Source organism: Cetorhinus maximus, unplaced genomic scaffold (genome assembly GCF_964194155.1).
Source record: "Cetorhinus maximus unplaced genomic scaffold, sCetMax3.hap1.1 HAP1_SCAFFOLD_667, whole genome shotgun sequence".
NCBI lineage: Eukaryota > Metazoa > Chordata > Chondrichthyes > Lamniformes > Cetorhinidae > Cetorhinus > Cetorhinus maximus.
In genome coordinates, this window is record NW_027596609.1 from 101,187 (window position 1) to 125,573 (window position 24,387).

Below are 24,387 nucleotides of genomic sequence, written 5' to 3' on the forward strand. Positions count from 1 at the left end.
TGAGACCACACCTACAGTACTGTGTACAGTTTTGATCTCTGTATTTAAGGAAGGATATACTTGCATTGGAAGCAGTTCAGAGAAGGTTCACTTGGCTGATTCCTGGGATGAAGGGGTTTGTCTTATGAGGAAAGGTTGAACAGGTTGGGCCGATACTCATTTGAGTTTAGGAGAATGAGAAGTGATCTTCTTGAAACTTTTTAAACACTCTTTCACAGGACGTGGGCTTTACTGGCTGGACCAGCATTTATTGTCCATCGCTAATTGCCCTTGAGAAGATGGTGGTGAGCTGCCTTCTTGAACCGCTGCAGTCCATGTGGTGTAGGTACATCCACGGTGCTGTTAGGGAGGGAGTTCCAGGATTTTGACCCAGTGACAGTGAAGGAACAATGATATATTTCCAAGTCAGGATGGTGAGTGACTTGGAGGGGGACTTCCAGCTGGTGGTGTTCCCATGTGTCTGCTGCCCATGTCCCTCTAGATGGTAGTGGCCATGGGTTTGGAAGGTGCTGTCGAAGGATCCTTGGTGAGTTCCTGCAGTGCATCTTGTAGGTGGTACACACTGCTGCTACTGTGCGTCGGTGGTGGAGGGAGTGAATGTTAGTGGATGGGGTGCCGATCACGCAGGCTGCTTAGTCCTGGTTGGTGTCGAGCTTCTTGAGTGTTGTTGGCGCTGCACTTATCCAGGCAAGTAGAGAGTATTCCATCACACTCCTGACTTGTGCCTTGTGGATGGTGAACAGGCTTTGGGGAGTCAGGAGGTGAGTTACTCATCTGACCTGCTCTTGTAGCCACAGTATTTATATGGCTGGTTCAGTTCAGTTTCTGGTTAATGGTAACCCCCCCCCAGGTTGTTGATAGCGAGGGGCTCAGTGATGGTGATGCCATTGAACATCAAGGGGCGATAGTTTGACCATCTACAACAAGAGAGAATCTTTACCCAGCACTTGTGTGGCACGAATGTTACTGCCACTTATCAGCCCAAGCCTGAATGTTGTCGGGGTCTTGGACATGGACTACTTCAATATATGAGGAGTCACAAATGGTGCTGAACATTGTGCGTTCATCGGCGAACATCCCCACTTCTGACCTTATGATGGAAGGAAGGTCATTGATGAAGCAGCTGAAGATGGTTGGGCCGTGGATACTACCCTGAGGAACTCCTGCAGTGATGTCCTGGAGCTGAGATGATTGACCTCCAACAACCACAACCATCTTCTTTTGTGCTAGGTATGACCCTAACCAGTGGAGAGCTTTCTCTCTGATTCCCATTGACTCCAGTTTTGTTAGGGCTCCTTGATGGCATGCTCTGTCAAATGCGGCCTTGATGTCAAGGGCAGTCACTCTCACCTCACCTTGACTTCAACTCTTTTGCCCATGTTTGAACCAAGGCTGTAATGAGGTCAGGAGCTGAGTTTCGCTCATCCAAGATTCTGCGGCTGGTATCATATCCCCAACCCTCCAAACCTTCATCTGTAGCATCCTATGCAACCTGCCTCACCAGCCATTGGTGGCAATGCCTTTAGCTGCTTAGGAAATTTCCTCCCTAAATCCCTGCACACACCTTTCTCCCTCTCCTTTTTAGACCTTTGTTAATGTCTGACTCTGTAGTCAAGCTTTTGATCACTTTATCCAATTTTTATTTAATCACGCCTCTGTGAAACACTTTAGGATGATTTTCTACATTAATGAGACTTCACTAACCCTGATTACTTTAAAAGGGATAACTGTTAGTGCCCTGGGTATGCATCTTTGCAAACAGAGTACAGAAAAGGTATAGATACTGGGCCTTACTGGCACTGAGACAAGACCGTTTCTAAAAACTTATAACAGCAATACACTTTGTATGAACTGACTTTACATTGAAAACAAATTCATTTTCAGAATTTAACATTCCCTTCCAAAGTCTCTCCTGTACCTTAATGCTTTTCTCATTTTCCACCAACTCCAACATGAGGCCATGCTTCCCATTTCCCCATGTTGAATTTTATCTCTCAGTTCGTCAGTGATTCTTCAGCATTGTCTACAAATTGGAATTGTTCATCTTCCTCTGGAGTGATGGATGAACCTTCCCTAAAGAACCAGATGGGTTTTTACGACAATCGACAATGGTTTCATGGTCACTATAACTGAGACTGGCTTTTAATTCCAGCTGCTGATTTGAACCCATGTCCCATGGGCATTTGCCTGGGCCTCTGGATTACTGGTCCAGTGACATTACTACAATGTCACCACCTCCCCCATATAAGATCCTGAGGGGGGTGGATACTGAGAGGATGTTTCCCCTCGTATGGGAATCTAGAACTAGGGGACACAGCTTAAAAATAAGGAGTTTCCTATTTAAGACTGAGATGAGGAGAAATTTCTTCTGAGGTTTGTCAGCCCTTGGAATTCTCTACCTGAGAGAAGTGGAGGCTGGGTCATTGAAGATGGCCAAGTTGGACAGGTTTTTGACCTAGAAGGAGTTGAGGGTTATGAGGACCGGCAAAGTGGAGTTAAGGCTGTGATTGGATCAGCCCTGAACTTGAATGGTGGAGCGGCCTCGAGGGGGCAAATGGCCTACTCCTGCTATTTCTTATGTTATTAACTACTGGGAACGATGTAGTGGTACAAATTTGGCAAGGAAGTTAGAGGTGTGCAAGAATTATAGGGTAGTTATAATGGGGAACTTGAATTACCCGTATATAGACTGGGATAGTGGTAGTGTAAAGGGCAGAGAGGGACAAGAGTTCCTAGAATGTGTTCAGGAGAATTTCCTACAGCAATATGTTTCTAGTCCAACGAGAAAGGCAGCATTGCTGGATCTGGCTGTGGGGAGTGAGGTTAGTCATGTGGATCAAGTGTCAATAGGAGAACATTTAGGGAACAGCTACCATAGTATCATAAGGTTTAGTTTGGCGATGGAAAAGGACAAGGAGCAATCCAGTATAAATATCATTAATTAGGGGAGGAGCAACTTCAGTGTGGTGAGAATGGATCTGGCCTGGGTAAATTGGAATCAAAGATTGACAAGCAAAACTGCAACTTAAAAGGGCTTCCTTTAAAGAGGAGACAATTTGGGCACAGTTGAAGCACATTCCCAGGAGGGGTAAAGGAAGGGCAAACAAATCCATTGTTCCCTGGATGACAAAAGAGATAGACAGTAAGATGAAGCAGAACAAGTGTGTCTCTGACAGATGTCAGGTGGATAAAACAACTCAGAACTAGGCTGAATATAGGATCAGATGGGAAGTGAAAAAGCAAATAAGAGCAGTGTGTGTGTGTGAGAGAGGAGACTGCCAGCTAAGATAAAAGGGAATCCAAAAGCCTTCTCTAGGCATATAAGTATTGAAAAGGTGGTAAAAGGAGGAGTGGGACCAATTAAATCCCCTTAAAGGGGATTTACACATGCAGGCAGGGGGCATGGCTGAGGTACCAAATGAGTACGTTGCATCTGTCTTCACCAAGGAGTAAGATGCTGCCTGAGTCATAGTGAAAGAGGAGGTAGTTGAGACACTGGATGCGCTAAAATTAATAAAAAAGAGGCATTAGGAAGACTGTACTTAAAGTTGCTAAGTCACCAGGCCAGGATAGAATGCATCCAAGGATACTGAGAGAAGTGAGTGTGGAAATTGCGGAGGTACTGGCCATAGTTTACCAGCCCTCCTTAGACACAGAGGTGGTGCCAGAGGACTGGAGAATTGCTAATGTTACACCCTTGTTCAAAAAGGATGAAAAGAGAAGCCCAGCAACTACAGGCCAGTCAGTTTAACCTCAGTGATGGGAAAAACTTTAGAAACGATTATTTGAGACAAAATTAACAGCCACTTGGACAAATGTGGATTAATTCAGGAAAGCCAGCATGGATTTATTAAAGGCAAGTCCTGTTTAACTAACTTGATTGAGTTTTTTGATGCGGGAACAGAGCGTTGATGAGGGTAATGCTGTTGATGTGGTGCACGCGGACTTCCAAAAGACATTTTGATAAAGTGCCACACAACAGACTTGCGAGCAAAGTTAAGAGCTGGTGGAATAAGAGGGACAGTAGCAACATGAATGTGAAATTGGCTGAGTGACAGGACTGTCACAACTCACTGGGGATATTGCACTGTAATATCAAGCCCCACTATTCCCCGAGCTGCAACAAATGTGAAAAAGTTTGATCAAACCACCAGATTGCCCCAATTCTACCTAACTGTTTAATTTAGGTTAACAGAATATGAGCACCAGGTTTGTAAACTTAATAAGTAAATAACTGTTTATTGAACAAATTGTCTTTAACCAGTAGAAAAAGAAAGAAATATGAACTGCTAATTTCTAACTCTATAACCTAAACTCTACCCCCTCTTAAATCCCTATACACACACATATAAGACACACAAAAACATGGATTCAATAGCACCAATTCTGGAGTACAGGATTCGATGGGTTGATTTTGATCGATGTCTTCCAAATTCCTTTCAGCTCTTGTTGATGATACAGGGTAGTCTTCCAGCACTTTCAGTCTGTAGTTCACTGGTTGAGCACTTGCCTTTCAATGTCTCTAACAGTGGGTTTCCCCTTTTCCTCTTGACAGGGGTTTTCAGAGAGAGAGAGAGCAGGTTTAGAGATATGAGAAGAAAAAGCCAGCTAGCTATTATTGTGGAATTACTGGAATCTTCCACACAGGAGAAAGAGGTTTTAGGTCTTTTTCCTTTCAGGCTAGGAGCTATTCTGCTGTTCTGCGCTCTCTCAAAATCTGGTCAGGAGCCAATTAAAAGGTTGTTGCCAGGCAGCTCCCTTGGTCCAGGACTCCTTTCCAGCACCATCCTGTCTTTCAAGGCACACTCTGTTGCAGGATTGCAACATTGTATGTATCACTCATCCTGTTCCAGTAGGTCTTTCAACCTACAGCCATTGTAATTTTAATCCACAGTCCAACAGAAAATAAAAAGATATGTTCTTTACAATAGCCCAACAAAAATAAAAAGAATATGTTCCTTACAGGACACAGTAATGGTGAACGGTGTTTTTTGGATGGAGGAAGGTTTATAGTATAGCTTCCTCAGGGATCATTGTTAGGACCCCCGCTTAGTTGCACTTGGTCAGGGCACAACTTCAAAATTTGTGGATGACCCAAAACCTGGAAGTAATGTGAACTTTGAGGAGGACAATGATAGACTCAAGAGGATGTAGACAGGCAGGTGGAATGGGCAGACAAGTGGCAGATAAAACTTAATGCAGGGAAGTGGAACAGACAACTGCTTCTGTGACTGCAGACTTGAATCCAGGATGGTATGTTGCTTTCCTGGTGCCAGGGTCAAGAATGTGGCTGAACGGCTGCAGAGCACCCTAGGGAGAGAGGGTGAACAGCCAGCAGTCATGGTCCACATTGAGGTAAAAGGAGGGGTGTGGCCCTGCAGTCAGAATTTAGCTCGGTAGGAAATTAGCAAGCAGGATCTCAAAGTAGTAATCTCTGGATTACTCCCGGTACCATGTGCAAGTGAGTATAGAAATAGGAGGATAAAGCAGATAAATGCATGGCTGAATGAGGGGGGGGCTTTAGATCCCTGGGACATTTGGACCAGTTCTGGGGGAGATGGGACCCTTAACAGACCAGATGGGTTGCACCCAAACGGAGGCATGATCAATTTCTTTGCAGGTCGTTTTGTTAGTGCTGTTGGGGAGGGTTTAAACTCACTGGGCAGGGGTGTGGGAACCAGGAGATAATATCAGAGAGGAATACCATGGTCTGCAGATAGATAGATCACATCAGAATAAGGAAGTTGATAGGTGGGGTCAGAGTAAGGGAGAAAGTACAAAGTTATGCATGTATGTGAATGCACTGAGTGTGGTAAATTAGATTGGGGAGTTACAGGTGCAGATTGCCATGTGGAAATATGATGATGTGGCTATAACAGAGACCTGTGAAGGTAGGGCAGGGTATTAAATATTCCTCGATACAAGGTGTTCAGGAAAGATGAGTAAGGAAGAAAATGGGGAGGGGTGGTGGTATTGATTTAAGAAGAACATTGTAGTGCTGGAGAAAGCACTAGAGGGTCAAGGACAGAATCTATTTGGCTAGAGCTGAGGATGTGGGATGGGATGTGGGTGTCACTAGCTAGGCCAGCATTTATTGCCCATCCCTGGTTCATGGTGAAAGAGGAGGTAGTTCAGACACTTAAGGTGGTACTATTGGTTAGGCTGACTGTACTTAAAGCTCATAAGGCACCAGGATTGGATGAGATGCATCTAACAATAATGAGGGAAGTGAGGGTGGAAATTGGTAAGCACTAGCCATAATTTTCCAGTCTCCCTTAAACTTGGGTAGTGCCAGAGGACTTGAGAATTGCAAATGTTTACCCACTTGTTCAAAAAAGGTGTAAAAATAAGCCCAGCAACTACAGGCCAGTCAGTTCAACCTTGATGGTTGGGAAATGATAATTCGGAACAAAATTAATAGTCACTTGGGCAGATGTGGGTTAATTAAGGAAAGCTAACAGCATGGATTAAGGGAAAATTGTATATAGCTAACTAGCTTGAGTTTTTTGAAGAGATAACAGAGAGGGTGATGAGGGCAATGCTGTTGATGTTTGGATTTCCAAAAGGCATTTGATACAGTGTCACACAACAGACTTGTGAGCAAAGTTATAGCTCATGGAATAAAAGGGAAAGTAGCAACATGGATATGAAATTGGCTGAATGATGGGAAAAACGGTTATTTTTTGGACAGGAGGGAAGTTTATAGTTGAGTTCTCCTCTATAGTGGTCTTATACTGTTGGGACCCTTGCTTTTCCTGATATATATTAATGACCTAGACCTTGGTGTACAGGGCATAATTTCAAAATTTGTGAATGATATGAAATTTGGAAATATTGTAGACTGAGAGGAGGATAGTGTTAAACTTCAAAAGGACTTAGGTTGGTGGAATGGGCAAACAGGTGTCAAACGAAATTTAATGTTGAGAAGTGTGGTTCATTTTGGTAGGAAGAATGAGACAATATAAAATAAAGGGCACAATTCTAAAGGGGGTGCAGGAGCAGAGGGACCAGGGTGTATATGTGCATAAATCATTGAAGGTGGCAGGATAGGTTGGGAAAGCGGTTATAAAGCATAAAGTATCCTAGGCTTTATTAATAGGGGCATAGAGTACAAGAGCAAAGAGGTTATGATAAACCTGTATCAAACATTGGTTCTCCTCAACTGGAGTATTGTGTCCAGTTCTGGGCACCACACTTTAAGAAGGATGTGAAGGCATCAGAGAGAGTGAAGAAAAGATTCACGAGAATGGTTCCAGGGATGAGGAACTTCAGTTACATAGATAGATTGGAGAAGCTGAGGCTGTTGTCCTTTGAGAAGAGAAGGTTAAGAGATGATTTGATAGGGGTGGTCAAAATCATGAACAGTCCAGACAGAGTAATAGAGAGAAATTGTTCCTATTGGTGGAAGGGTCGAGAAGTCGAGGGGGATGGATTTAAGGTGATTGGCAAAAGAAGCAATGATGACATAAGGAAATGCATTTTTCAATGCAGTGAGTGTTTAGGGTTTGGCATGCACTGCCTGGAAGTGTGGTGGAGGCAGATTCAATCATGGCAGTCAAACAGGAATTGGATCATTAGCTGAAAAGGAAAAAAATTGCAGGACTACAGGGAAAAGGTGGGAGTGGCACTGGGTGAATTGCTCTTGCAAAGATCCAGCATTAACATGACAGGCCAAATGGCCTCCTGTGCTGTAAGCCTTCTATAATTCTATAAATTATTCATTTTGGTAGAAAGAATGAGGAGAGACAATATAAAATAAAGGCTGCAATTCTAAAGATGGTGCAGGAACAGCAGAACCTCTGGGTATATGTGCACAAATCATTGAGGGTAGCATGGCTGTTTGAGGAAGCATTTAACAAAGCATACTGGAGCCTGGGCTTTATAGATAGAGTCAGAGCACAAAGGCAAGGAAGTTATGATAAAATCTGTATGAAACACTGGTTCAGTCAACTGCAGTTTTGTGATCAGTTCTGGGCACCACACCTTAGGAGGAATGAGATAGTATTAGAGAAGTGCAGAAAAGATTCACGAGAATGGTTCAGGGATGAGGGACTTCAGTTACGACGATAGATTGACGAAGCTGGGACTCTTCTCATTGGGGAAGAGAAAGTTGGGATTCATAGACATGTTCAAAATCATGAGCCTGGACAGAACAGATCAGGGGAAACCGCTTGCATTGGCGGAAGGACTGAGAACCTGATTAAGGTGAATGTAAGAACATAATTAGGAGCAGGAGTAGGCCATTTGACACCTTGAGCCTGCTCCGCTATTCAATACGATCATGGCTGATCTGATTGTGGCCTTAACTTCACTTTCCTGCCCATCCCCCATAACCCTCGACTCCCTTGTCAATTAAAAACCTGTAACTCAGCCTTGAATATATTCAATGACCCAGCCTCCACTGCTCTCTGGGGGAGAGAATTCCATAGACTAATGATCCTCTGAGAGAGGAAATTCCTCCTCATCTCCATCTGAAATGGGAGACTCCTTATTCTGAAACTGTGTCCCCCCCACCCCCGGTTCTAGACTCTTCCATGAAGGGAATCATTCTCCCAGCACCCACCCTGTCAAGTCCCCTCAGAATCTGATATGTTTCAATAAGATCACCTCTCATTCTTCTAAACTCCAATGGGTCTAGGCCCAACCTGTTCAACCTTTCCTCATAAGACAAACCCCTTCATCCCAGGAATCAGCCGAGTGAACCTTCTGTGAACTGCATCCAATGCAAGTATATCCCTCCTTAAATACGGAGATCAAAACTGTACACAGTACTGTAGGTGTGGTCTCACCAATGCTCTGTACAGCTGTAACAAAACCTCCCTACTTTTATACTCCATCCCCCTTGCAATAAAGGCTATTTGTCTTCCTAGTTACTTGCTGTACAGTAAGTCCTCACTTAAAGTTGTAGTTGTGCTCCAGAAAATTGCAACTTTGTGAATCATGTTAAAGCCTGAGTTAGGTTCTTTCAGACATTTCTCGCCTGGAAAAAAAAATGTATGAGTTGAAATACTGCACCATACATGTGCTGCTCTGTGCGCTCCCTGCTGAAATAGCTTGTAAAATAATATCAATCACTAAATATAGAAGAAGTGCTCTATAAATTCAAATTAGATACCACTCACCAGTCACTCTGGCTCAATGGGTTCTGAAATGGCTGATAAATCCAATGCAAAATCTCCAGAATCTGCCGCATGTGGGTGGATGTGTTTGGAGGGTCAGTTTAGATGAATTGCTTTTTGCACACTCTCCGCTGCCTTGACCTTGCCTATGCAAGCTCCCGCCGCAGTCTCTGTGTTCGCTGCCTTCCCAAATGAACCTTCTCCCATATTGGTCGGTCACCACCAGTTGGTCAAGATGTTTGACCTCTTCAGGGATGCTTTGAGGACATCCCAAAAGCGTCTAAGTGGGGGTGGCTTTGAGCAATTTAGCGCCTCGATGCTGAGCATGTTGTCTTTGGTAAAGACCTGGCTGTTGCACCCCCTTTCTTGTCACTGGATTTGGAGGATCTTTCAAAGACACTGTTGGTGCTCCTGCCTCACCTGCAGACTTGAACACGGGCCAGAGTTGGGGGCTCAAATTAATCAGATGATTGCAAAGTCAGCCTCCTGATGGGTAAGTACTGTGCACCCTTTATTTTCTTTATTTTTTCATCCAAGTAAGCTGTGAGACAAAGAAATCAATTTCTGGTGATAGACTGTCCACCAATATCCATTACAAGCCCACCAACTCCCACAGCTACCTCAACTACAGCTCCTCACACCCCGCTTCCTGTAAGGACTCCATCCCATTCTCCCAGTTCCTTCGCCTCCGTCGCATCTGTTCTGATGATGCCACTTCCAAAAACAGTTCCTCTGACATGTCCTCCTTCTTCCTTAACCGAGGTTTTCCACCCACGGTGGTTGACAGGGCCCTCAACCGTGTCCGGCCCATCTCCCGCGCATCCGCCCTCACGCCTTCTCCTCCCTCCCAGAAATATGATAGGGTCCCCCTTGTCCTCACTTATCACCCCACCAGCTTCCGCATTCAAAGGATCATCCTCCGCTATTTCTGCCAACTCCAGCATGATGCCACCACCAAACACATCTTCCCTTCACCCCCCCTGGCGGCATTCCATAGGGATCGTTCTCTCCGTGACACCCTGGTCCACTCCTCCATCACCCCCTACTCCTCAACCCCCTCCCACGGCACCTACCCACGCGACCGCAGAAGATGCAACACCTGCCCCTTCACTTCCTCTCTCCTCACCGTCAAAGGGCCCAAACTCTCCTTTCAAATGAAGCAGCATTTCACTTGCACTTCCCTCAACTTAGTCTACTGCATTCGCCGCTCCCAATGCGGTTTCCTCTACATTGGAGAGACCAAACGCAGACTGGTTGATCGCTTTTGCAGAACACCTTCAGTCTGTCCGCAAGCATTACCCAGACCTCCTTGTCGCTTGCCATTTCAACACTCCACCCTGCTCTCTTGCCCACATGTCTGTCCTTGGCTTACTGCATTGTTCCAGTGAAGCTCAACGCAAACTGGAGGAACAGCACCTCATCTTCCGACTTTACAGCCTTCCGGACTGAATATTGAGTTCAACAATTTTAGATCTTGAACTCTCTCCTCCATCCCCACCCCCTCCCGTTTCTTCCCCCTCCTTTTTGTTTTTTCCAATAATTTATATAGATTTTTCTTTTCCCACCTATTTCTATTATTCTTAAATGTATTTCCACCCATTGTTTATTTCTACCTTTTAGTATTCCCCCACCCCCACTAGAGCTATCTGTACCTTATCTGTCCTGTCTTCTACTCTTAATTAGCACATTCCTTTAGATAATATCACCACCTTCAACACCTCTTTGTTTTGTCTGTGACAACTTTTGGTTATCTCCACCTATAACTGGCTGCTTGTCCCAACAACCACCCCCCCCCCACCCCTTAAACCAGCTTATAATTCACCCCTTTCCTATTTTTACTTAGTTCTGTTGAAGGGCCATGAGAACTCGAAACGTCATCTGTGCTCTTCTCCGCCGATGCTGCCAGACCTGCTGAGTTCTTCCAAGTATTTCTGTTTCTGTTTTTGTTCCCTTTCACAAAACCACATTGACTCTGCCTGATTGTATTGTGATTTTCTAAATGTCCTTCTACTTCTTCCTTAATAATGGATTCCAACATTCTCCCGATGACAGATGTTAGACTAACTGGCCTGTTTCCGTCTCTCTCCTTTCTTGAATAGAGGTATTGTGTTTGAGGCTTTTCAATCATGGGACCTTTCCGGAATGTAGGGAATTTTGGAAGATTCCAACTAATGCATCCACAATCTCTGCAGCCACTCCTTTTAAGACCCTCGGATGCAGGCCATCAGGTCCAGGGGACTTGTCGGCCTTTAGTTCCAATAGTACTCCTTATATTTTTTCTCCAGTGGTCATGTTTGTTTCAAGCTTCTTCCTCCCTTTTTTCCACTTGATTTTCAACTATTCTTGGGGTGCTTTTACTGTCATCTTCTGTGAAAGCAGATACAAAATACTTGTCAAAGTTTCTTCCATTTCCTTGTTTCCCATTATTAATTCCCCAGCCTCATCCTCTAAGGGACCAACATTTACTTCAGCTACTCTCTTCCTTTTCATTAACTCGTGGAAGTTCTTACTGTCTGTTTTGATATTTCTTGCTAGTTTTCTCTCATCCTCCAATTTCTCCCTCTTTTTTAGTCATCCTTCGCTGGTTTCTATAATTTTGCTAATCTTCTGGCCTACCACTAATCTTTGCAGCATTGTGCACCTTTTCCTTCAATTTGAAACCATCCTTAACTTCCTTAGTCAGCCACAGGTTGTGCATCCTCCTCATAGAGTCTCTTTCTGAATCGAATATATTTTTGTTGAGAGTAATGAAATATCTCCTTAAATGTCTGCCACTACCTATCTATTATATTACCTTTTAACCTATTTTTCCCGTCCACTTTAACCAACTTTGTCTTCGTATCCTTGTAATTGCCTTTATTTAAGTTTAAGACATTAGTTGAGGTTTCTCACCCTCAAACTGAATGTGAAATTCCTCATGTTATGATCACTCTTGCCCAGATGATCCTTTATTTATGAGATCATCCTGTCTCATTACACATCTCCAGGTCTAAAAAAGCCATCATATTTCAACTTCTCTTCAGCTCTGAAGAAGAATCATACTCAAAGTTAACTCTATTTCTCTCTCCACGGATGCTGCCAGACCTACTGAGTTTTTCCAGCATTTTCTGTTTTTATTTCTAAAATAGCCTGTTTCTGGTTGGTTCCAGAACATATTGTTCTCAGAAACTGTCCCGAATAAACTCTATGAACTCATCCTCAAGGCTGCCCTTGCAAATTTGATTTGTCCAATCTATATGAAGATTAAAGTCGCCCCTGATTATTGCAGTGCGTTTCTCACAAGCCACCGTTAATTATTTACGTATGCCCTGCCCTACAGTGTTGCTGCTGTTAGGGAGCCTATAAACTATTTCCGCCAATGACTTCTCTCCCTTGCTATTTCTTACCTTCACTGTGCGTCTTGATCTTCCAAGCCAAGATCATTTCTCACGACTGTACTGATCTCATCCTTTATTAACAGAGCTGCCCCACCCTTTTTCCTTTCCTTTCTTCCTATCCTTCCTAAATTTCCAATATCCCTGAATACTCAGTTCCCTGCCCTAATCACTTTGCAGCCATGTCTCTGTAATGGCTATCATATCATACCCATCTATTTCTATTTGTGGTATCAATTCATCCATGTTGTTATGAATGCTACATGCATTCAGATAAAGAGCCTTGAATTCTGTCGTCTTACCATTTTTCCCTGTTGACCTTATTTGCTGATGCACTCTTATGTTTGTACACTCTGTCCCTTCCTGTCACACCCTGGCTATCATTCTCCATACCCCTATCCTGCACTATTGCCTTGTCCTTCGTCATCAACTTTTTAAAATCTCCCCCCAAATGAACCCTCCTCTCCGCCCCCAAATACTTACTTGAAAGCCACCCGGGGGATTGGCAAAGGTGAAATTGTGTCATGAGGGAAAACTTCTATGCAGCTAGTGGTTGGGATCTGGAATGCAGTGCCCGAGGGTGCGATCAAAGCACATTTAATCGTGGCTCTCAAAGTGGAATTAGATAATTATGTGATGAGAAAATATTTGCATGGCTGTGGTGAAAGGGCTGAGAATTTCACCTAGGTGAGTTGCTCTGGCATACAGCTGGCACAGACACGAAGGACTGAATGGCCACCTCCTGTGCTGTAACCATTCTAAGATTTGATAATTCAACCTCCTTGCTGTGCATCTGGAGTTGCAGGTAGGCCAGACCGGGTAAGGACTGCAGATTGCCTTTTTTAAGGCAAACTAGTGAACAACAATCTGGTTGTTTTGTGATCACCATTATAGATGTTTGCCTTTTATTCCAGGTTTATTTATTTAACCAAATTTAAATTCCCCAGCTGTCGTGGTAGGTTTTGGGCTTTTTTTTATTCTTTTATGCATGCCGCTGGCAAGGCCAGCATTTGTTGTCTATCTCTAATCCAAGTCAGGATGGTGTCTGGCTTGGGGGGTGAATTTGCAGGTGGTGGTGTTCCCATGCAGCTCCCTTGTCCTTCTAGGTGGTAGTGGTCGTGGGTTTGGAAGGTGCTGTCGAATGAGCCTTGGTGAATTCCTGTAGTGCATCTTGTAGATGGTACACACTGCTGCCACTGTGCATTGATGGTGGAGGGAGTGAATGTTTGTGGATGGGGTGCCAATCAAGCGGGGCTGCTTTGTCCGGGATGGTGTTGAGCTTCTTGAGTGTTGTGGGAGCTGTACTCATCCAGGCAAGTGGAGAGTGTTCCATCACACTCCTGACTTGTGCCTTGTAGATGGTGGACAGGCTTTGGGGAGTCAGGAGGTGAGTGACTCTCCGTAGGATTCCCATCCTCTGACCTGTTCTTGTATTCACAGCATTTATATGGCTGGTCCAGTTCAGTTTCTGGTCAATGGTAACCCCCCCAGGATGATAGTGCAGGATTTAGTTATGGTAATACCATTGAATGCCAAGGGCGATGGTTAGATTCTCTCTTGTTGAAGATGGTCTTTGCCTGGAACTTGTGTGGCACAGATGTTACTTGCCACTTATTAGCCCCAGATTGAATCCTGTTTAGGCCTTGCTGCATGCTGGCACAGACTGCTTCTGTATCTGAGGAGTCGCGAATGGTGCTGAACATTGTGCAATCATCAGTGAACATCCCCACTTCTGACCTTATGATGGAAGGAAGGTCATTGGTGAAGCAGCTGAAGATGGTTGGGCCGAGGACACTACCCTGAGGAACTCCTGTAGTGATGTCCTGGAACGGAGCTGAGATGACTGACCTCCAACAACCACAACCATCTTCCTTTATGCTAAGTATGACTCCAACCAGTGGAGAGTTTTCCCCCTGATTCCCATTGACTCCAGCTTTATTTGGGCTCCTTGATGCCACACTCTGTCAAATGCTGCCTTGATGTCAAGGGCAGTCACTCTCACCTCACCTCTGGAGTTCAGCTCTTTTGTCCATGTTTGAACCAAGGCTGTAATGAGGTCAGGAGCTGAGTGGCCCTGGCGGAACCCAAACTGGGCGTCAGTGAGCAGGGTATTGCTAAGCAAGTGCCGCTTGATAGCCCTGTTGATGACCCCTTCCATTACTTTACTGATGATGGAGAGTAGACTGATGGGGCGGTAATTGGCTGGGTTGGATTTGTCCTGCTTTTTGTGGACATGACAAGCCTGGGCAATTTTCCACATTGCTGGGTATATGTCAGTGTTGTAGCTGTACTGGAACAGCTTGGCTAGTGAACAGCTTGGTTAGCGCGGCAAGTTCTGGAGCACAAATCTTCAGTGCTATTATGAGGATGTTGTCAGGGCCCATAGCCTTTGCAGTATCCAGTGCCTTCAACCGTTTCTTGATGTCACATGGAGTGAGTCGAATTGGATGAAGACTGGTACCTGTGATGCTGGAGACCTCCGGAGGAGACTGAGATGGATCATTCACTTGGCACTTCTGGCTGAAGATGGTTGCAAATGCTTCAGCCTTATCTTTTGCACCAATGTGCTGGGCTCCCCCATCAATGAGGATGGGAATATTTGTGGAGCCTCCTCCTCCAGTGAGTTGTTTAATTGTCCACCACCACGCAGGACTGCAGAGCTTTGATATGATCCATTGGTTCTGGGATTGCTTTGCTCTCTGTTGTATGCTGCTTCCACTGTGTAGTATGCAGGGCTCCAGATCAATAGTCCGATAGCGTAACTAGTGTGCTGTCGTCCATTTGTCATCCAGGGCACCTATTACTTTCGAAGGAATATGCCTAAATTGTACCTGACTCTTTTCCCCAGAATGCTGCTCATTGATTGCTCTGTTACTGCTTTACCCTCCAATCAACTTTACAACCTGTCTGCTTAAATCACTGAATTGAATTAGCTCTTCCCCAGTTGGCTATTTTTTTACCTTTTATGTTTTCTGGTCTCATTCCATAATTACTCTAAACCAAATTATATTTGCATTACCCCCTCCTTATATTTGCATTATTGCTGTCTAGATGATCTTCATTTCTCAGAACCAGATGCAACACTCTTTCTCTCCTTCCTTTTTTCACTAGACATATTGATCAAGAAAGTTCTCCTGTACACATGGAAACTTCTCTCCTTTCCTACACTTAGCACTGTTGTTTTCCAGTCTATATTTGAGTAATCCAAGTCTCCTGCCATTACTATATTTTGCTGCACACCCTTGAAATTTGCTGACAAATTTGCTCATCTATCTCATTCTTTGGAGCTCTATTTAAAAATAGATCTCCACAATGTAATAGTTCTCCCTCTGTTCCTCAACTTAAGCCAAATAGATTGAGTCTTGGAACCATCTCGTAAACCTTTTTCTGTTTAGAACTGTAACAAAACCCGTAGTCAATACTGCCATGTTCCCTCCTCTATTATTCCAGAACACTTGGTAACCAGGAGTATTAAATTTGTGCCTGCAGCCCACTCACATTATGAGCACTAACATACATGTAATTTAATATCTCTTTCATCACTCTTGCTATTTCCTCAATCCGGTGCTTGCAATTTTTGGAATATTTCTAATTTTGCTTCTGTTTTATCCCCCTCTCCTTTTGACCTCGTTTCTGCTGTTTTCTGGTTCCCCTTCCCCTGCCAAATTAGTTTAAAATCTCCCGAAACCTATTAGTTAACCTCTCAGTGGGAATAATGCAATCTGTCCATCTTGTATAGCTGCCCTTTCCCCAGACCAGTCTTAACCCTCCTGCAGACACATTTACCTGCACGATCTTTCTGTTTCTGCACTCAATAGCACATGACACTGGGGGTAATCTGGCAGTCAATAAATTTTTGAAGTTCTGTTTTTTAAAATCTTTCTTCCAGCTTTTAGCTGTTTGCCTGAAGGACCTTAGTACTTTTTCTGCCTATATCATTGGTTCGAATATGAGCCATGATTTCCAGTTGTTTTCCCATTCTTGCAGAATATCCTGCACCTGCTTGGTGATATCCATTACCCTGGCATCAGGGAGGCAGCATACCATTCGGGAATCATCATCTGTGGTTGAAGAAACTTCTGTCTGTGCCCCTCACATTTATTCATTTTGTGTTCCATATTGAGATGCGTTGTCATCCCAGTGATTTCAGTTTTAGAGGGTAAACTGTTCCAAATTGGTGAGGAGAGAGTTCAAAATGTGCCCAATTCTAACTCTTTGACTTTGATGTCCTAGAGCAGTTTGACCTTGTAGATACGAGATGTGTAACTCCTGCCTCTCGACCCGCTGTCTGTTTCTTTCTTCCTTTCCTCCCCGACTGTCCAAATGAGCAATGAATAGTTTGTCTGGACACTGGCAGGTGACTTTCATTCGCATCATTACAGTGGAGCTTTAGTGTTAGTGAGTATTATTGTTGAAATTGAGTCCCTTCCCCACCCCCCCCCAGCTCGAAGCATTCCTGCAGATGCTGGTTGTTTGGCTGTGGTTTCAAAGGCACTTCCTAGACTCACCCATTTGGCAATTCTTTATGTATGATCCTAGGTGTTGGCCAGCTGGTTGACCAGTGCAGGTAAGTCTGGTAGCTACTCTTTTTATTTTCTCTTCTATCCCTTAACCTAGGACCACCATACAAGTTGTAAAGACAGTTTTGTATAAGTGTTTCCTTGACTTCAAAAACACACCTTTGAAAAGGTTTTGAAGTTTTTGTTTGGGTTGAAGAGGGATATTTTACGAAGTGTGTTTCCTTTTTTTGGGGGGGCAGTGGGGCGGGTGTCTTCACCCCATCGAGCTGAGAATATATCTGTGGATGGTGGAAACTGGCCTGAAACCTGCAAAAGTTTCAGTTAGCTAAGTTTATCTTGAAACCATATTGGGCAGGGGAAAGAAAAGAATTGTAAGGAATCTGGTTAAAGCTATGTAGGGTGTCCTTTTAAAAAGGGATGAGAAAGAAATGAACTTGGAGCCCTAGTATAATGCAGGTTTAGGGCCCCAATTCTTCATGACAAGTTTTGAATCCTGATTGCCAAAACCCATTAATTTGCGCAATGCAGACTGGAGAGCCAACTGCTGTCTGAGGGGCACACAGGAAGGTGAGCAACTCTGTTGTCGATCTTGAGTATTGCATAAGAGCCTAAGACAAGGTCTGGGCATAGGCCACTTACTCGACCTCTAACTTGGAGCTGATGTCGGAAAGGCTAAAGCTGAAAAATGAAATCTTAACATTACATTGTTGTCATTGTTATGGGACAATATTTATAAAGACAGCAACAAAGTTGAAAGCAGAATTCTTTTTGTACGAAATGGGGATGGGAGTGAGAAAATAGAGCTATTTTAATCCATTAAATCACAGGCATAGAAACGAGTGGGAAGACCAGTTGTGTAGAACAATAAAAAGATTTGTTTGCTGATTTTGCATATTCAGTAAAATAAATCTAGTCACTGAAGTAAAATGATTCAATATATGAGACTTTTGTGTCTAATGCAGAGCCAGCAATTTAAACCAGTTGACCAGTAGATAGCTGGATCAAAATCTCCAGTTGAGCCTTGATACAGGTGCCCAATCTAATTGGCTTATATTTACAGTGGGGATTTCTGATTGGAAATCAAAATCTAAACAAGCGATTGCTTAACATCACAATGATCTAGTTAAAAATAACTATGCCCACCCCAGTTTATGATTTGTCTTCCAGTTGCATCAAAGAGCACGTATTACTTTGGAAGTGATTTCAGTATGTTATGTGGAGGCTGGTACTCAAATGTGTTTGCATCTTCCATATTGTATTTATTCCCAACTCTAGCCTCTTGAGTCTTTTTCATTTATACATATATGTACATAATATAGTTCAGCACTTAATAGGTCTTCAGATGCTGATGAAGTCCTTTTGGAAAGGGAAAGGGCTGGCCATGGAAATTAGTGCCAAGTCAACCTGCTGCAGTTCACTCGATAATCTGATATCTGAGCCGGCCAGCTTGCAGTACAACACGGCCAACCAACCTGGTTTATTGGGACCTAGAACCTGTTACGGGGGTTGGGATAAAGCTGAAAACTGATGCTGTAACTATAGGGTAATCATGGTTGGACAAACAGTGGAAAGCAGACTAGTGCTCTGTGCTGGTAAGCTAAGGGTTTTAGCATGTTAAATTATAGCAGTGTGCATGTTCACTCTTTGGGATCCTTTAACCTGGGCTTTTATCCACCTAAGCTTTAGTTCTTTGGTCTTGTGTAAGTGAGATGTAGCTCTTTGTAAAAAGAAACTACCTGTGACATTTTCTCAGTGGCTTGGTTTGGAAATTTTAACACTCATCTAACCAGAGGAAAGTCACCTAATTTGGTCTGCTCATTTACACAACTATACAATGGTCCAGGAATGTTCTGTAAGAAAGGTACAGTGGGGCAAGATTAGTATTTTCAGATTTATACTTGAGTCTTAGAACTAGTCACCATAAGGCTGAGGCATAATCTCATCTTTACTCCTCTAAGTCAGTAGATTGTGGGTTTAAGCCTCATTTTCAACTGAGCGTTCAGCCGAGGCTGGTCATCCAGGGAAGTACTAAGAGAGGGGTGCAACATTGTCAGATGAGCTGTTAAACCAAGCCCATGTCTGCCTGTTTGAGTGGATTTGAAAAGCCTGTATTACTGTTCAAAGAATAACCTGGGGTTGCCCTGGTTCGTTCTTTTGACCTCCTATGCGCAAAATAGCTGCAACCTTCACCTAGAGAATAGTTGTTGTGCTTCATTGTATGTAAAACACTGAGTTGTAATAAGGTTCTCTGAGTATAAGTTTCTTTTTAGTATAAGGTGTACATTGATTGCTTTACACTGGTCATTAAAGCAATGTGGACTGGTATTTTTAAATTTTGCTTGGGAACAAATGGTATCGAACCATGTTATAGGTACCTTTACTCTCTAATACTTATCTGGTTCTTCCAGCAGTAGTATTCTTACCTCTGAATCTACAGGTTGTGGGTTGAAGCCTCATTCCAGGACTTGGGAGCACATAATATAGGCTGACACTTCAGTGCAGTACTGTCAGAGTGATGTCTTTCAGTCAAGAGATTAAACTGAAGCTCTTATCTAAAAGTGGTTGTAAAAACACTATGGCACAATTTGAAGAGTAGGGAGTTCTCCTGGTGCCCTGGCTAATATTTTTCCTCGAGCAATACCTTCAAAACAGTTTGAACATTTATTGCACTTGTTGCTTGTGGCATCTTGCTGAGCGCAAATTGGCTGCTGCATTCGCCTATCTGCATTTCAGAAGTAATTTATTGGCCGTGAAGTTCTTTCAAACATCTAAAGGACGTGCAAGGTATCATATCAATGCAATTTTTTTCTTTCTATCCCTGATGTGATTATAATATAGTCCTAATCCAGAGACTCTGATTCCTGCAGTATTTTCCTTTTGTATGGCTACTACAGAAATTTGGCACGTAACCAGTGATTATTATTATCCTCATGAGGAGGAAGAATTATTGAACTGTTCTCCATCAATTTGTCCACTAGCATTTCATTTCTCACCCCAATAACAATTGAAATCTAAATTTGCATAAACATAATCGACTTCTCGGTGACTACTGGATTCTTTCAGAGAATTCACATTTAACCCTCTTCATGCTCCTGTAGGATTTCAGCCCAATAATTCTATTGGATTTTCGTTAGATTTGGTAAGTGATGTTGTCTTGTCAGATTTTTGGTTTCTTTCAGTTTGTATACAGTGGAAGCTGTACATGTGTGTGTACATGCATTCAAAGTGTACATGCATCCAAAGTGAAAAGCACTTTTAGAATTTTGCAGAAGTTCACAAGTAACTTTTTCTTATCAGACACTGGGATCCTTTCGAAAGTGGGCTTGTCGGGAACTGTCCGTGTCTCCCGTCTCCGAAAATCAGGTAGGGGCTTTTGTTGTCAAGGTGCCAACAACCTATTTTGAGAGGCACGTTTTTGTTAAAAGCCCACAAGGACTGCTCTGATGTTAGAACAAAACCTTTGACTTTGCATAATTTTGAGCAATTTAACAAAAACTGACAGTGTGACCAGAAAACTTTTATAGCTATTGCTGTTTAAGTTAAATTCAGGTAAATTTAAATGCCAACTTTATCTATATATCACTGTGGCCAAGAATTCCAGTTCTTTTCTGTACCAAACATTATTTGGGCTGAAATAGTTAATGTGGTGATATTTTATACTTTCTATGGAGCATTATGGACTGTCATTTTTCCCTAGTTGGATAGTCCACAAAATGGCTCAGTCTTGAACTGAGGAAGGTCACTGATACCCATTGGTACGTAGGCTTAAGTAATCGACTCCAGTGGAGTTTGCACTCATCTTAGCCAGCTCCTAATGTACTCTTGGGTCATTGTATCTGTGTGTACATTTCAGGGCTAATGTCTAAGACTTGCAACTTTATTTTTGCAGAATCTGTTGCCAACAGCCACACCTCAGGACGCTCAGCAGTGGTTGCACAGAAATCGATTTTCTCCATACTGCAGGCTCTTCGCAAACTTCTCTGGTACCTTTTGCTTATTAACTTATTTGGATGAAAATATTTGTCACAATTACCTGGGATGCTGGAATGGGTTGCAACACATTCCTTCCATCTTCAGGATCTAGGTTTAGGTTCAGTTGGGCCAGAAGAATTAAGTCTTTGAACTCCATAATGATCCTCAGTGAACTGTGTTTAAAGCCTCTGCTAAGTGTCTAGTAGCATCATATGTCCACAACAGAAACTTACCTTCTCATAATTTGACATTAAATTGGAAGTCTTAAGTGAGTTTTCAAGAGTGGTTGGTGTGGGAAATGAAATATTGGACTATAATGAAGGTGCTCATCTGAGACTGAAGTCCAGATTGTATCAAGAAAGCACATTTGTTGACCGACCTTAGCACCACCTGGTGAGTTTATTTTAGAAAAGGGCTAAGCCCTGTGATCCAGGATACCGCCCAGATTGAAAAGAATAGGAGAGAGAGGTAGTTTACAGCCAATACCAAATTCTCTTTCTTGAAATTGTAGATTTTAGTGAGAAGAGACAGCAGATGGAGGGAGGGAAGGAATTTCAATTTTAAAGCGAGCCTTGGAAAGAATGAGCTAGAATAGATGATGTGATCAGTCTTGATTTCAACCTCATGGGAGACTGTACAAGGAGCTTAATTTGGACGACAGTTATTTCTTTGGGGAAAGACAGGAAAAGTACATAAATATAAAACATAAGTTAAAGAAACTGAAATATGCAAGGTGAAGAGTTGTAAGGTCCCATGGACCGGAGAAATATGATGACAATATTTAAAAATGGCCAAGTCAGCAAAAGCATTGAACCTTGGTTGGACCACATTTGTATTACTGTATACAGTACTGATTTCTATATTGTCAAAAGGGTATAGGGCACTGGAAAAGTTGCAAAGAGGATTGACAAGGATGATATCAGAACTGAGGTGGTACCCGTCATCTGGAAAAATGGAAAAAAATGATACTTTCTGCTTTAGAAAGAGAAGGCTTATCTTGAAAATTATGAAAAAGATAGGGGTGTTTGATAGGATAGACATAGAGAGAATGTTTACACTCATGGAGGAGTCCAAAACCAGGGGTCATAAATAGCTAAATATAAGATAATCAGTAATGAAGCCAATTCAGGGAAGTGGGACGAAATACTCTTCCTAAGCAAGGCCTAAATGGCTGCCCTTCTGTTTTATATCCTATGATGCTAAGAGAAATTTCTTTACTAAAGACTGGGTAAAATGTAGAATTTGCTATTAAATGGAGTAGTGGGGCAATAGCATTGATACATTAAAGGGGAAGCTATAGAAACACATGAAGCAGAAAGGAATAGGTTATGCTAATAGGGTTAGATGAAAAAGGACAGGAGGAAACTAGTATGGAGCATAAAAGCTGGCATTGACTTGTTCAGCTGAAAAACTTGCATGTGCTGTACGTTCTATGTAGGATGTTGAAAATATAACTGAGAACCTGCAGCAAAACTGGCAGCAAGAATCTACGAACTCATCTGGCTGCCAAACCATCCTAACTGTTTACTTGGCTGAGTTTGTCTTACATTTGTCACTGAATCAGAAGGCTCTGGGTTCTGTCCTGTTACTTACTTGAGCACAAGCTTCAATTGATAGTTTTGTGGAGTCGTGAGGGAATGTTGCAATGTCTGGAGGTCCTCTGTCAGAAAAGATGTTAAGCTGTTCAGTTGGACAGTAACACTCCACTCCCATGGTTTTGGCAGAAGTTGTCCACTATCCAAGCCAAGATTATATCCTCAACTAACACTATCAAAAACAGTTTTTTTTCTTGCTCATTTTGGTGTAGCAAATATGCGCAAATTGACGGTTTGCCTACATAACAGTGACTGCACTTCAAAAATACTTAGTTGGATCTGCTGAATATGTGATTTGGGCGCAAAATAAATCCAGTTCTTGGTTCCATCTGGGCCAGGAAGCTCAAAAGGTTTCTAATGTTTTACCAGAGCTCCCTGGTGCTGCCGGGGGTTGAGGGAGATGGGAGACTCAGGAAGCTACTGTTCGGTGATGAACCTCTTTGCATATGCTGCCCTATTATAAGCACTCTTTCATAAGTCAGTGAGTTGTGGATTCAAGCCCCAATCAAGGACCGCCACTTCAGCGCAGTATGAAAGTGGTGCATTATTTTGTCTCATGTGCTGCCTTTCAGATGAGATATTAAATGATGCCAGCTCAGGTGGGCATAAGAGATTCCATGGCACTATTTGAAGATGATGAGGGAGTTGTCCCCAGTGTCCTGGTTAACATTCATTCAATAACAAGCACTGCCAAAACAATTATCTGGTTGTTTGTTTAATTGCTGTTTTTAAAACTTTACTGTGCGCAAATTGGCTGCCGCATTTGCTTGCATAATAATTGCACTTAAAAATACGCCATTGGTTGTAAAGCATTTTAGGTTGTCCTGAGGATGTTATAAGGCATTATATTGATGTGCAAGTTCATTCTTCACACCATCCCCTGGGCCAAGGAGCACCCAGAGGTTTGCAGCGTTATGACTTGGCACTCATCTGAGCTGATGGCAATTGTGGTGGGTTTCAGAATGTTGCTATTTGCCAGCAGTTATCTTTGTGTGCATGTGATGCAGCTATTTTTGAAATAAGTTGTGATTGAAATAAATTGAGCAATTTTGGTCCATGTTGTCCCATTTGTAGCATTCTCCTGAGTCAAGAGGCTGTGTTTATACGACCTACTCCGGGCACGAGTGCACAATCTAGATTGACCTTTTGGTCTATTTCTGGGTCATTGTTGCATTTTTGAAGGTACAGCCTTTCAGAAGAGATGCCAGACTAAGGCTGTATCTGCCTTTTCAGCTGTTGTAAAATATACTGTGACACTAGTGGAAGAACAGGGAGCTTTCACTGTGTCCTGACCAAAATCCTTGCCTCAAACCAACACCACCAAAAATGATTCTTCAGTTCATTTGCTGTGTGACTGCGCGCAAATTGACTGCTGCATTCGCCTGCATAGCAATGTTGACTGCACTTCAAAATTAACTCATTGGCTATGAAGTGCTTTGCAGCGTCCTGAGAATGATGTACAATATAAATGTAAGCCTTTTGCCAGTCTGGTCATACTAAATACTTGAAGTCATAGGTTTTCATTCTTTACTTTACTCTCATTTAATTGAGAAAAGGGGAAGGGAGAGCAATGTGAGCCTTTTTCTGATCCGTTGTCTTCTGAGCTGCTTAATGAACTTGTGTGTAAGGTTGCCGTACATCTTTGGGATTTTGTTCAATTGCAAAGGCGGCCACAGAAAATGGAAACTTATACTTATTCATTGTATCTAAAACCATTTGGAAACAATTCAAGTGGAATTTGGTTTCCATTCTGGTTTGGAATGGATCATTTTTGAGTTTTAAATTGTAACATTGTAGTCACTCACAT

The 24,387-nt window shown here is 42.8% G+C and overlaps 1 protein-coding gene across 1 annotated transcript in view; it reads left to right on the forward strand.

Annotated features, from left to right (window-relative positions):
• Positions 1-24,387, forward strand: part of LOC144674471 (transcription factor CP2) — a 145,780-nt gene that overhangs the window by 74,702 nt on the left and 46,691 nt on the right. The window contains exons 10-11 of the mRNA XM_078535807.1: positions 20,311-20,376; positions 20,903-20,996. Coding sequence (XP_078391933.1) covers positions 20,311-20,376; positions 20,903-20,996 — 160 coding nt within the window. The remainder of the gene's footprint in view (positions 1-20,310; positions 20,377-20,902; positions 20,997-24,387) is intronic.